The sequence below is a fragment of the Gymnoscopelus microlampas genome (assembly GCF_963454915.1).
Source record: "Gymnoscopelus microlampas genome assembly, chromosome: 7".
In the NCBI taxonomy this organism is placed as follows: domain Eukaryota; kingdom Metazoa; phylum Chordata; class Actinopteri; order Myctophiformes; family Myctophidae; genus Gymnoscopelus; species Gymnoscopelus microlampas.
In genome coordinates, this window is record NC_139944.1 from 7,380,829 (window position 1) to 7,395,670 (window position 14,842).

Here is a 14,842-nt window from a genome sequence, read left to right on the forward strand (position 1 = left end):
TACCACGATTGACACGAGGCCCTTCTTCTGCTGCGGGGCTGAGGGCCCGGGAGAAGCGGTTGACACGTGGCCAGTGGTGGGAAAAAGTACTCAAATCTTTTTACTTAAAGAGGTGGTGCCATGTTTTTGCACTTTTTTCAGTTTTTCATGTGTCTATGAGGTTAATAGAGCTTCCTTAAGCCCCCTGGTGGTGTTTTTATGGTGTTTTATGTCTTCTCTGACTATTTTGAGTTTCTACCCGGAGGCTGAAACCTTGAGGGTCAAACGTGCCAATAGAGAAACAGCCCTTTAGTGACACAATGAAGGGGGGAACATATGTAACTTGTTGTCATTGTGTCAGATCAGAGATCTAATTCATTCCATCCTTGTAAACTTTAGATCAGAGGTCTTCAACAGGGGGTCCGGGACCCCTAGGGGGTCCTCAGAGTTACTACAGGGGGTCTGCCGAATCGTTGTGTGATTTCTATATTGACCACTTCAACCAAGCATCCCTATTCTGAGGAGAACTTTAGCCAAAAATGGCAGATCTACAAGCACACAACGCCTCGCGCTGCGAGGCGTTGTGAGCTTGTAGATCTGCTATTTTCGGCAAAGTGGTTTGGTTTAGGTGGAAAAAAGAGCAGACTAAGTACAGAGTGAAAGGTCAGGTCTACTAAGTATTGTTTAAGTGCATGGTTAAATGTCTGGAAATACGCATTAACATGAATCCAACATGATAGTGCTGTGAAACAAAGTCTATGAAAGCTGCCTATGAAATCTATGGAAAACATTTTTTTTAAATACAATATATAATGGGGGTCCCTGCTTTATCTCTCTCTCTCTCTCTCAGCCAAGGGGTCCTTGGCCTGAAAACGGTGAAGACCCCTGCTTTAGATGCAAGGTTGGCTCAATCGATTTTTGCTACCGATTAACCCACTGTCATGCACTAACCACGCCCGTCTGTCTGTCTGTCTGTCTGTCTGTCTGCAGAGGGGGGAACGTGTGAGGTGATCGCTGCCCACCGGTGTTGTAACAAGAACCGCATCGAGGAGCGCTCGCAGACCGTCAAGTGCTCCTGTTTACCGGGGAAGGTGGCCGGGACGACACGCAACAAACCCTCCTGTGTGGACGGTAAAGAAAATGTCTAAAAAACAACCTTTTTAGCCTCGTCTGAGAAAACAAATCTCTTCTCCTAAAAAAGGAAGAGCTGAACTAATGGTGACCCCAAACCAGAGATCAGGATATAGTGTACACTGTATAGCAGGGGTGGGCAACTTTGATGATGCAGAGGGCCACTATATTTCCACACTCACTCCAGAGGGCCACATTGCATATACTGTCAGGCCATTCCATGTCACTCAAAAATAGCAAAAATAACAGATCTACAAGCTCAAAACGCGTCGCGCTGCGACGCGTTTTGAGCTTGTAAGATCTGCTATTTTTGCTATTTTTGAATTGGAATTCAGATTTTTGTTTTGCTATTTTTTAAGCGGAATCCTGAAAAATACATTTTTTATTTAATTTCAAATGCATTTAGTTATAGTTATGTAACTTAAATACAAATACATTGGACATAAAATAGACGCAATTAAAGCGGGTCATGTTTGCATGTTTGGAATTGTAACAGCTGAAATCAATAATATATCAGTATTCCGATATTAACCTGCGGCCCGCATTAGATGAAGGTGGGGGCCGCATGTGGCCCCCGGGCCGCCAGTTGCCCATGTATGACAGTTCCCTTACACACAGATATACTGTTACAACTCACTACCTTCAACAGCAGACAACACACAGCATATTACAAACTGCAGATTGACATCAGCGTTCAATTCCAGAGCCAAAAAACGGTCACTGAATGTGTTGGGTCATTGGGTCCCCAAATGACAGCAAGAAGACAACAGCTAGAATTACATTAGTATACACACACTGCATACAACACAAATCATCAGCAGCAGCAGCGGTTTCTACCTTGAGCCGTCTTCCGACTTCATCAGTTGTGTAGCCTATGGCCGGGGTCGTTTTTCAGGCCAAGGACCCCTTAGCTGAGAGAGAGAGAGAGAGAGAGAGAGAGAGAGAGAGATGAAGCAGGGACCCCCATATTGGATTCATGTTAAACGTGTGTTTTTAGACATTTAACCACTTAAACCCTCAATACTTCGTAACCTTTGGCTTGGTCTGCTCTTTTTCCTGCACACCAAACACTAATGTTCCCCCCAGAATAGGGATGCGAGGGAAGTGGTTAGTGTAAAAATAAAGTCCCTATCACACAAAGATTTCTTAGCATCTCTGCGGACCCCCTAGGGGTCACGGACACCCTGTTGAAGACCCCTGCGGCCTAAGCCGCAACAAAAAAAAGTATCCTGTATAGGATATATTTCCCCCTCCTTTTGTTATAAAAAGTACAGAATCAAAACTCGGATAAAGGGCCGTACAAATTCGGAGAATAACGTTTGACAATTCCCACGACGTCGCGCCCCATCCGTAGCTCATTGACTATAAGCTGACAGTTTCTGATTGGTCCCTAGCAGCAAGCTCCTTCCGCATGGCAGCGGTTGTTTATGCAGAGTTTGCTAAACGTGGGAAAAATGTCTAGTTTTTGGAGGGGAACATTTTTTTTATATGCCCAGTCACTATACTATACGCCTGAGATGTTCCTTTTTACTAAGACCAAGTTTAACCCATTGAGACCTGCAACGCATCTGTGTCCCTTTTTCATTTGAGCTAAAAAGCATTATTTTACACTTTGGCTATTCAAAAATAGCAGATCTACAAGCTCAATGTACAAGCTTGTAGATCTGCTATTTTTTTTTTTAAATCGAGAAAATGTTTGCAAATTAATATATTTATATTCTTTTAAAACACATTTTTTTAACTCAAATATTTGCTTCCGGGGGTCCCTGGAACAAAATATTTTGAGATGGGGGTCCGTGGCCAAATACTAATAATATGTTTTGGGGTCCTTGACATGAAACAGTTTGAGAACGACTGATATAGAAACATATACGCTTTTCAGAAAACTGTTAGGATACGAATTGAATAGCCTACATTAAATATCACTACCGTTTGTCAAAAATATCAAGCGCAACCCGAGAGCTGTTTCCAGCTTATTACGGATGGCGTGCTCGTTTTTTATTCAAAATGATTTGCTTCTCTGGATAATATTCACGTACTGTAACAGTGAAAAAGACATGGACATGCGCAATTCCAACTCCAATACCACACAATTAATGAAGTTTCAAGCCCCCGCCTCCCTCCATCGTTGTGTCTGTGTGGTGTTGGACGACAATGTTCTGTGGTCGTGTGTGTATGAAAAGGCACAGGGCAATGGGGGGTTGCCTCCAGTGTCAGTCGGGGAACATAAATAATGTATACAGTGTATCTCTGCTCTCGGGCAGAAACCAGCTATGTACAAAATATTAACGTTCCAGGAAATGAAAAAAGAAAACATGTTTTTAGAACAACACAATACTGCCTCGTCAAAGTTGATATGGTGACTTCATGCATTGTCAGATACTTGAATGTGTCCCAAACACAGCTCAAGTGGAGTTAGGTTTTTGACGATTAATGTGGAGATTTTCTTCCATCGGACTTCGTCATAGGCTCTATGCACAGCAGCCATATTGTAAGACATTCACAGGTGTTACCAATGATACTAATGAAGGCTCTGTTCCATTCTGGTCAGACAGAGTCAGGGTGCTGGTATTGTGCATGTTGGCTCACTGGAAACACTCCCAAATGGCCCTTTGCGGGTGTGTAACTCTGAGAGTGTACAAATGGAACCAAATGGACCCGTAAGGGTCCATTTGGTTCCATTTGTACACTCTCAGAGTTATGGGGGTTGTGGAAATTGAAAAATCTGAGAGCCACTGTGCTACACTAAATGGAACAGAGCCTTCATTAGTATCATTGGTAACACCTGTGAAGGAAGTGATAATATGGCTGCTGTGCATAGAGCCTATTCTAATCAATGATGGATCTCCAAAGTTGGAGTTAGGGTGGTTTGACAGACAGTTTGAGGATCCAATGGAGTTAGGAGGTGTAGTCTTTAAAGCACTTTTTAATGCTTTGCATTGCTTCAATATTGGTAAACCCCCCTCCCTCCGGATATCTCATTTGCATTTGATTTCAGGAAGGAGTCTGGTCTACAGGCCTGTATGGGCAATTTGGGAGCTGGGCTGGATTAGTACAGTTGACTGACAACCCCTTCAGCCAATCAGCAGTTCATTCCCCTTCAGCCAATCAGCAGCTCATTTTTCCCATCCCCAGCCAAGTATGACGCAAGGGGACTTTTGAAGGGGCCATGCCTAAAATAGGTTGCTTTACTCGGATACATACGTGTCACTGCCCGCCCCTGCCGGTTCTCTGAATTTTTATTTTTAAATAGACTCATGATTAATCAACCACATATACTGTATGAAGTTAAACAACTAAATTCTATCCAAACGATATCTTAAAAGTAAATTCCGTGCCTCAAAAAATTAGTTTGAGAGCGTTTTAAAGTTTTAAAGCGAAAAGTTTTATAGCGGACAGACAAGATGGCGGCCCGTTCCATTTTTGTCGGCCGCACTCGGTTCCATTCGGTTTCACTCGAACTCGCCACCTGATTGGCCAACCTTCGCTGTCAATCACAGAACATTGTGCGAGTGTGCTGATAGTTCATGTTATGAACTCGGGAGACACGCCCAGAAAGGCCTGTAGGCCAGACTCACTTCTGAAAACAAATGGAAATGAGTTTTCCGGAGGGAGGGGTTTACCAGGCTAAAAAAAAACACACAGACACAGGGTGTTCAATAGCACCGATGTATTTAAACAAATAAAAAAGTTGAACAAAAGGTGTTCAAATGTGTTTACTTTTTTTCCTCACATTTGTGGAATCCCCTTTGGTCAGTAAAAGTAGCCTGGTTCCAAACCATAGACCCCGCCCACTCTCTGAGTGGACTGCTCCATGCAAGCTTCAGGCTTATAATCAGGCTAAAGTAAAAGTGCTTTTGGAGGTGCACTCTATAGACCCCTTAACAGACGACGTCACACTGGTTGCAAGCGTCATACTGTGCAAGCGTCAAACCCATTCTGTCAGGTCTCGCTAGGGCGCGCAGCACTAGCCAACACACAAGAGGGGGTTGGGGTGTGCTGAAACCAGCGCAACCCGAAACAACAGGTTGAGAATTGATTGTATGAAACAATCACCTGTGCATCCAGTCTCAATGTTGGTAAACAAATAATTGGTCTATAGAGTCCGCTCAACAGGTGGTTCAAATTTGGAGTTGATTTGAGGTTGTGTTCATGGGGGCTTCAACATTTCCTTCAATGTTGGGCTTATTATGGCTCCCCCCTCAAACAAATTAAGTGAGCCAATAGGCTCTGTCCATAACTGCAGTTCGCTTTTCCAGAAGGTGGCAGACCCGTTTCCAGTTTTTGGCAGATTACAAACATCAAGCAATGCAAACGTTATGTAATTACAGTGACATTGTTGTCAAAATGTCTGAAGATTCAAATGACTCCCCAACTGTTGTTTAGCCCTGCCAGCCAGCTACGTGTACAAGACATGGCAAATCAATATAGATGGAGATCTAATCTAATTTCAGGCTTCCTGAATGCTGGGATCCCTGGGGCCCTTTACAAGAGGGCTTACATTTCTTCAGCGTCTAATTTATATACTGCGGTGGCTATTGTCTTTGTCAACATCAAGTAGTGTCTTACAAGTTGCTCCCACTCACTTTAACCAGGCCTTTAACCCTTTAAGACCGGGAACGCATCTGTATGTCATTTTCAGATTTCTTTGGGCTATTCAAAAAACAGCAGATTTACAAGCTTGTAGATCTGCTATTTTTTTTTTAAATCTTGAAAATGTGCAAATATTTGAATATATTTTTAAAGGGATTTTTTTGGACCCAAATCTTTGTCTCTGGGATTCACGTATACAACATATTGGGGGTCCACGGCCAAATACAGTAAGTATAATGTATTTGGGGATCGTTGACATGAAAAGGTTTGAGAGACACTGATATAGAAACATATGTTTTTCAAAAAATAAAATGTTTAAAAAAAATAGCAGATCTACAAGCTCATAGCGCGGCACTCGGTGCCGCGCTATGAGCTTGTAGATCTGCTATTTTTTAATAGCCAAAGGAATCTAAAAATGACACACAGATGCGTTCCCGGTCTCAATGGGTTAATGTGGTTGAGGGCTGTGGCCGTTCACTTTCCATAAACCATGATGTATTAAGGAATAGCAAAACCAACGTCTCATTCGGTCGGTTCACTCGAGCGCCATCTTAGAAACTCAGCCGGACGGAATGCTGACTAACAAGACTCTTTATCTCTTTGAACGGGGAGTTATCAAAATCTAAAGTTATTACGTATACAGATTATCATTGACGTTTTATGTTCAGGAAATGTCATGCAGTGCTTCAATTAGTTCCAAAGGACAGTGTTATCAAAGTAAAATGTACAAGTCTTTGATTGGTTGCTTTTCTTAATGCCAGACAAAGGTGTGTTGATTGGCCAGCTTTGCTGACGGTATTGTCTTATTGCGCTTCAAGTTTTCCCCTTCTAGTGCTAGTGCTCTCTCTATACTATAATACTGTATTATATTGGCTCATTGTTGCCTCACAATTAGTATTTTATTAGAATTTAATTAAACGTAATTGCATTACATTTATATTTTTCACAACAAAGTAACACAACGGAATTGAAAGTTCACAGTCATCCTAACTGAATTACATATTCTCTCCATATTTGCAAGCTGAATTCAGTTGTGGCCTTCGAGTGCCTGGTAGATGAACACTTGAAGATCTGCAATTACCGGATCGAAAACCATTATGACATTTTTTAACACTCAACAACAGTGTTGTTTTTAACCTTGTGTCCTTAAAATATGCAAACGGAAACAATATTCATGCAACCCTATTGAATTGAATAAGTCTTCATTTAAATAGGAAATTGACAAACTAGTTGAAGCAGACACTGTCAGGCAATTTGCAAGTGCAATTTAAAACTTGTTGACAGGACCAGGTTATGAAAAAGATCAAAACCTGTCCTGGAATGAATATACTGTAGTTTTAGAATATAATGTTTAGCATTCACCATTATAGCAGGATAGGAAGGTATATTGACTCTGTCGGGCAGAAAACCTTTTATTCATGTCTTATTTAATACTTTTTGGCGCAAAAGTTACACAAATAGACACTCTACAAGCTTAAAACCTGTCACAATGTGACGGGTTGTGAGCTTGTTTGTGACGGCTATTTGTGATAAACATTTAGAAGATTTTGGAAAATGTTTGCCTTCAATTCCCAAAATAGGGACGCCAGGTTGAAAGAGGTTATGTCTGTCTGTGGATTGTATACATTATTTAACCAAAGAAAAGTATCAACAAAGAGCTTGTGACTAAATAATACATTCACTGGATCCATTGGAACCCAGGTTATTATTTTTTTCCATTTCCTGAAAAGTAACGGTTTTGGCCTTACAAGGTTTCAGCCAGACAGCGACATTATACTGTATACTGAATGGAGAGACCTTTTTTTATAATGTTCACCCCATAACAAGACCGAGCGGTAGTTCAGTACCACTATTATTACTTCTCCATTTTCTCCGTGATGTCACCAATAATGAGAATAGACCAGACCATTAGAGAAGCCAGCGCCGCCAGGCATCATGGGACGATGCAGCATGACTTGGTTCGGGCGGACCGCTGAACACCTGAGCAGTGAGCGCGTTGCATATCACTTTGCCCCGGGCCCCCTCGGGCTCATGGAAATGAATAACTAATAACCCATTTAGACCGGGAACGCATCTTTGTGTCATTTTTAAGGTTTCTTTGGGCTATTCAAAAATAGCAGATCTACAAGCTCATAGCGCGGCACCGAGTGCCGCGCTATGAGCTTGTAGGTCTGCCATTTTTGAAAAATCTTGAACATTTTGTGCAAATCTTTTGAATATATTTATTTTTAAAGTGAATTTGTTTTTACTCAAATCTTTTCTTCTGGGGATTTTACAAATGTCTTCTGAACACAGTTTTTTGAAAAAACCTATGTTGCTATAATATCGAGTGTTTCTCAAACTGTTTTCATGTAATGGACCCCCAAAACGCCGTGTATTTATTTGGCTGCGGACCAGGGACCCCACCAGATTCAAAGATTTGAGTTAGAAATGTATATATATATTCAAAGATTTGCACACATTTTTACGATTATTTTCCAAAAAATAGCCCGAAGAAATCTAAAAAATAACAAAATCAAAAAAAAATCTAGAAATCTAAAAAATAACAAAATCTAAAAAAAATCTAGAAATCTAAAAAAATAACAAAATCTAAAAAAAATCTAGAAATCTAAAGAAATAACAAAATCAAAAAAAAATCTAGATATCTAAAAAAATGACACACAGATGCGTTCCCGGTCTAAATGGGATAAATACAAGCCAGGGCCGCTCCGGGCTGGCGCACCTGAATTGCAAAAACCGTGGCAAACAATCAACAGAGAGTAGGCAGCTCCCCCGGAAAACAAAGAGGCATGCAGTCACGAGCCCACTGAGACAGAACCAGGAGGGATCCTTCACGGCCATCAGAACCCGCTTCCTGACGCATTCGCGAGCCGCCCGATCGTCTCAGAGAGTCATCGGCGTGACTCGCGCCGTCTCGCGAAAAGGAGAGGACGGGCGAGGTGTCTTCATCACGAGAGGCATCGCGGGAAAAGGCCAGGCCGGGCGGCCCACTCGGGGGGGGGGGGGGTAGGTGCGCAGGGTTGGTTAGGCACAGCTGACAACCTGAGGGGAGCGTGGAATGAATTAGACATGAGCGGCAGATAACACGAAACAACGTATTCCCGCTAGAGACGCGAGATGTACCCGAAAACCACGGGAAGTGGCAAACTTTACTTGAACCTTGGCTACGTGTGAGAGTTCTCCCTGAGCCATTCGAGTTATAGAGCGCAGGTGTTCTGCTCACTCGACGGTTGGGGGGATGCCGCAGACGCAGACTGAAACATATCGAGAGTTCTGACCTTGAGATACAATGCCGTACAATACCCTCTTTTGTTTTGTCCTTGTATGGAGAGGAAGACAGCGAAAAACACTTCCTCAACAACACTTGGCAGACAAGAGACTCGGGGCTCATTTCATACCCGCCTGGAAGAATGCTGGCTTGTTAACCCATTGAGACCTGAAGCCGATTCTAGTCTCCTAAATCCCAACAGTTTTCGTATGTTTCTATATCAGTGGTGCTCAATCCTTTTCATGTCAAGGACCCCCAAAATGATGTGTATTTGGCCGCAGACCCAACATCAAAATATGTTGTTCCAGGGACCCCCCAGAAGCCAAGATTTGAGTTGAAAATGTTCGCTTTGAAATATATATATATTCAAAGATTTGCACACATTTTCACAAATTTTCAAAAATAGCAGATCTACAAGCTCGTAGCGCGGCACTCGGTGCCGCGCTATGAGCTTGTATATCTGCTATTTTTGAATAGCCAAAAGTGTAAAATAATGCTTTTTTAGCTCAAATCTAAAAATGACACAGTTCCAGGTCTTAATGGGTTAAAATCACATGGCTTAGGCAGACAGATGGAGTGAGAAATTTCTGCATGCATTTACAAACAATGCCGCTTCTATTCTTCAGGGGGAAAGTGTGTTTTTTAAGGGGTTGAGATGTGAATAGAATTTAACGTCGTTACGTCGTGCCTCTGCCATTCTTCTTCACACTGCCTGGATGAAATCGCTTCGATTACGATCCGCAGAACTCGGAGTAACAGGAAGGGAATGCAATATGGAAAAGTCCAAGGCCTGCAGCATGCGTGGCAGTGGAGAGACGGGTGGGAGGGAACGAAGGGGGAGGTGGAGAAGAGAGAGAGAGAGCATGGGAGAAGTTAACGCTTCGTGTGTCTTTGCCTCGGGCTGCCGCGGTGAGAGAGGATCCCCGTAGCCGTTACTGTATTGATTAACAAGCGCTTAGAGAGGCATGCGCTGATTGAAAATGAAAATGACAAGGCAGCAAGCAGCAGCAGTGTTCCATCACGGAAGAGTGTCTCTTGAAAGAGTCGCGGTGACCCGAGCCAATGATGATTTTTATTTGATCTACTTCAGCATCGGCCCTCTCACGCTCGCTTCTCCGCATAGCCATGATCACTCCAGTGCATCCATCCAAAAAAAGGGGGGGTCGAGGCTGTTTGCTGTTTATAAAAGCTCTGAAACCACTTTGGGCAAAAGAGCTGAAGGGCATACTGGATAATTAGCTTATTATTCACACAACAGCTCATTTGCACTGCTCATTGCAAACCGCACCACCTAATGAAGGAGTATACATATTTTTAAAGTTTAAATAGCATTTTGCATGCAGGGAGGGAATTAAAGTGACGTCTGGGATTTAGCTATTTTCGGGGAGCTCAAGTCACTCGCTATATGCAAATGGACTGCAAAATGGTAAATGGTCTGCATCTATATAGTGCCTGGATTAAAGAAAAATAAAACCTCACGACTGAAAAAAATATGTATGGCCAAGTCCTATTATGTGATTTGTGAAACATACACCCCCCCCCCACACACTAGGGCTGTTTCATAAACAATTAACACAATGTCAAATTTTTGTAATATTGTTCCTGCTGTTCAACAATACTGCTGACCAGGGGAAGAAATCACAGACCAAGGCTTTAGCCTTTGCTTTTATGAAATATCCGAGACCATTAGGGTTTTATGGAAAATGCTTCTAAACATGTTGCTCGTTTGACCACTTCAAATGCTATAATCTTTAAACAAGATATGACACAAAACATGGCAACGTTTTTAGATCCCATATTCTGGGAGGACATTGCGCAACAGCGCCACTTACCATAGAGTTACATACGGTGGCCGAACACAGTATTGTGGGTCGTCTTTAGATCCCATATTCTGAGAGTACAGTGAGCCCTCATTGGCTACAAAAAACAGCCAATGAGGAAAAAGTCACGCAAAAGTCACTACTAGCTGGAGTGTATCTGTAGATCAGGTCTGCAAAAAATAAAATAAGGTCTGGTAAAAATAAAATAACCGTCTGCGACGCATTGAGAGCTTGTAAATTGGCTATTTCCGCTGTGCAAAATGCTTTCATAGAAGACATGCTGGCATCTATGGAATCCAAATGACTGATATCAGTCGTGGCAAACTTGAATCCATGTATGGCGCCTTTATCCAAAGCGGTTATCGGTTCAGTGTCTTGCTCAAGGACACGTCCGGCATGCAGCCAGGAGGAGCCCGGGAAACCTTTCGGTTTGTTCTTAAGTACTGTACTTAAGTACAATTTTGAGGTATTTGTACTTTACTTGAGTATTTCCACTTTCCAATGCTTTTACTCCACTACATCTTGGATCCAGATATTGCACTTTTACACCACTACATTTATTTGAAAACTTTAGTTACTAGTTACTTTGCAGATATAAATGATTACATTACAAAACATACATTAACCACTTTAGCCCTATTTTATAACTAGGTTATTTGAAAATAGCAGATCTACAATCTACTTTTACTTTTGGTACTTTAAGTACATTTTGATACCTACACTTTTGTACTTTTACGCAAGTACATTTTTAACACCAGACTTTTACTTGTTACAGAGTACTTCTACCATTTCAGTATTGATACTTTTACTTAAGTAAAACATTGTACAGTACCTCCTGAGCCACACCGCCGAACCCCCAAAAGTGTGCGTTTGTGTTGCCCGGGCCCGTGGCCCTGCTGTTGCACCGTGTGTGAGGGATTATAGACTTAAAGGAGTCACTGGCCTCGTCCCCTCAGCAGTGTGCTATCGTGGCCCAGATGGAGCTCTCTCTCCCCAGGTCCTCCCACCAAACCCCTCTCTCCGTTATTAACCCATTGAGACCTGGAACTGTGTCATTTTTAGATTTGAGATAAAAAGCATTATTTTACACTTTGGGCTATTCAAAAATAGCAGATCTACAAGCTTGTAGCGCGGCACCGAGTGCCGCGCTATGAGCTTGCAGATCTGCTATTTTTGAAAAATCTTGAAAATGTGTGCAAATCTTCTGAATATATATATTTTTAAAGCGAACATTTTTAACTCAAATCGTTGCTTCTGGGGGGTCCCTGGAACAAAATATTTTGATGGGGGTCCGCGGCCAAATACATATCATTTTGGGGGTCCTTGACATGAAAAAAATTGAGCACCACTGATATAGAAAGATACGTTTTTCAGAAAACTGTTCGGATTTAGGAGACATTTGTAGAATCGGCTTCAGGTCTCAATGGGTTAATGTTCCGTCCAGATGAGGAACGATACCACAAGCCACCGACTCATCTCACCAAGCCCTGGGGGACACCTGCACCCCCCCCCCCCCCACACACACACACACACACACACACACGTGTGTGTGCCGGTGAGGAAAAAAGGGGTCAGCGTCCAGGTATAGCATATCACAATTCTATCAACCAGAGGTCATATTTGGGCACATAAAGAATACAGAATATCGCCTTCGTCTGTGGCTGATCTTTGCAAAAAAACAATCAGCTTCTTGGACTTATTACAGTTTACAGTTCAGGCATTTAGCAGATGCTCTTAATCCAGAACGACTTACAGTAAGAAAGGACACGAGATAATACATCATAATACATCAAATGCATACAAATTGTAATCTAATGATAAAGTAATACATAAGTAAACCAATAACCCATCATCAGCCTACATTGAAACTATACAAACTATATAGACCCTCCAGGAAAACACGGGTGAAATATGCAGTTTTTTTTTGCAATTGTATGCGGTGAAATTGCGGGAAGTTGCGAAATACGCGGAAAGTTGTGAAATATGCGGCAATTTGCGAAATATTGCGAAAAATGCGAAATATGCGGAAATATGCGATGCGAAGCGTATATTATGCTATGTGATGCACATATTATGCGATGCGGCCTTTTTTTAAAAACGTTACCCCCGCATAATTATGCGCCATTTTGCTGATTATGCGATCGCATAATCTCATTTTTCTATAGGGTCTAACCATAGGATGCCAGGCCAACAATGACCTGACATCTGTCTACATAACATGCTATCTAAGTTACATTTTAGCCTTTGCATAATCCTGCAAGGTCGTCAAGGCTGGGGCAAGTCAGTGCTACGGGCTGAGGTGGAGTCTGAAGAGGTGAGCCTTCAGATTATATACAAATATTTGAAAACTTGAGTTACTAGTTACTTTGCAGATATCAATTATTACATTATAAAACATACATTAATCACTTTAGCCCTATTTTATACTTAGGCTATTTGAAAATAGCAGATATACAAGCTCACAACGCGTCATATCGCGGCGCGTTGTGAGCTTGTAGATCTGCTATTTTCAAACATTTTAGTACTTTTACTTTTGGTACTTTAAGTACATTTTGACACCAAAACTTTTGCACTTTTACTCAAGTAAATTTTGAATTTGGGACTTTCACTTGCAACAGAGTAGGTCTACATTGCATTATTGATACTTCTACTTAAGTAAAACATTTGAGTACTTTTTTCCCACCACTGCTGCTGGCATCGGCGACTGATGGTTGTTTATTTAACCCATTGATACCTGGAACGCATCTGTGTCACTTTAGATGTCTTTGGCTATTCAAAAATAGCAGATATACAAGCTCATAGCGCGGCACCGAGTGCCGCGCTATGAGCTTGTAGATCTGCTATTTTTGAAAAATCGTGAAAATTATGTTTTTATATTTTTTCCCGAAAAATTGTTAGGATTTTGTTGTTTTTTTGACGCGGCCTCAGGTCTCAATGGGTTAATGTATGGGAATGTGATGACAGCTCGCATCGAGGAGGCACCATGCCGGGTGGTGTGGGGGTGCGCTGTCAGATTATTCCCATATAGGGGGAATTGATTATTAGTCGTGACAAGGGGAGCTACATGTATGTCCTAGTTATGTCAGAGCCTACAAGGCTCTTAGTGAAATACATCCCTTTTAACAAGTCAAACGCTGCAGCTTATATCTTCCCCGGCTTGGTCGGGCCTGAACACATGCGCTCAGATTATGGGCGCTCGTTGCCGCGTCGCCTCCATCCCAGTGCTTGAGATATGCAAGCACAACGCGATGATACACGGGCACACGCGCATACACACACGCTCATTGCATTGTGAGCTCTGAGATCGCCGCATTGTTCTATACAGCTGCCGAGCGCAGTATGTGGTCAGCAACACAGCCAACCTGCCTGAGGCGACGGTCAGCAGGAGTGTATCATACGATAGAAAACAATAGCTCTGCTCATTAAAAGACACCCTTATAGTACAAACGCACAGACATGGCAGACAGACGGGGTTCAGGGAAGGGACTGCAGCACGGCTGCATTACAGATTGGTAGCAATGGTAGTCGTAGGGGTAATAATAGTCCCAACATAACAGGGTACTAGTACGATAATGCCATGGTAACAGCTCAGTAATAACTAGAAATGTGTGCTCACAACACGTCACTGTTGTGAGCACACATTGTGAGCTTGTAGATTGGTTATTTTCAAATTAGCCAAAGTATATATATAGGGCTGAAGTGGTTAAAGGAGTAGTTCACCCAAAAAATTACTTATTTTCTATCAATTGCACACCCCATGAAGCCTTCAATCCATGGATTTATTTGTGTTTTTGTCGCATTCCTAAGCTAATAATTTGATTCCTGTCTCCTACCGGCTAATGTATCCGGTAGGAGACACAAAGTAGATTATTTGTGTATACCGGAAATACACCCGGGCATCAAATTGTTGGCTTAGGAATGCGACAAAAAACAAAATAAATCCATGTAATTCAAGGCTTCATGGGGTGTGCAATTGCTAGAAAATAAATATTTTTTTGGGTGAACTCTTCCTTTAATGTATGTTTTGTTATAATCAAAGTAACTATGTAAA

General features: G+C 42.1%; 1 protein-coding gene across 1 annotated transcript in view; it reads left to right on the top strand.

Moving 5' to 3' along the window:
• The window catches only part of tafa1b (TAFA chemokine like family member 1b), a gene marked incomplete at both ends in the record, with an annotated part of 229,940 nt that overhangs the window by 194,000 nt on the left and 21,098 nt on the right, over positions 1–14,842 (top strand). Inside the window, one exon of the mRNA XM_084063221.1 lies at positions 970–1,110. Coding sequence (XP_083919347.1) covers positions 970–1,110 — 141 coding nt within the window. The remainder of the gene's footprint in view (positions 1–969; positions 1,111–14,842) is intronic.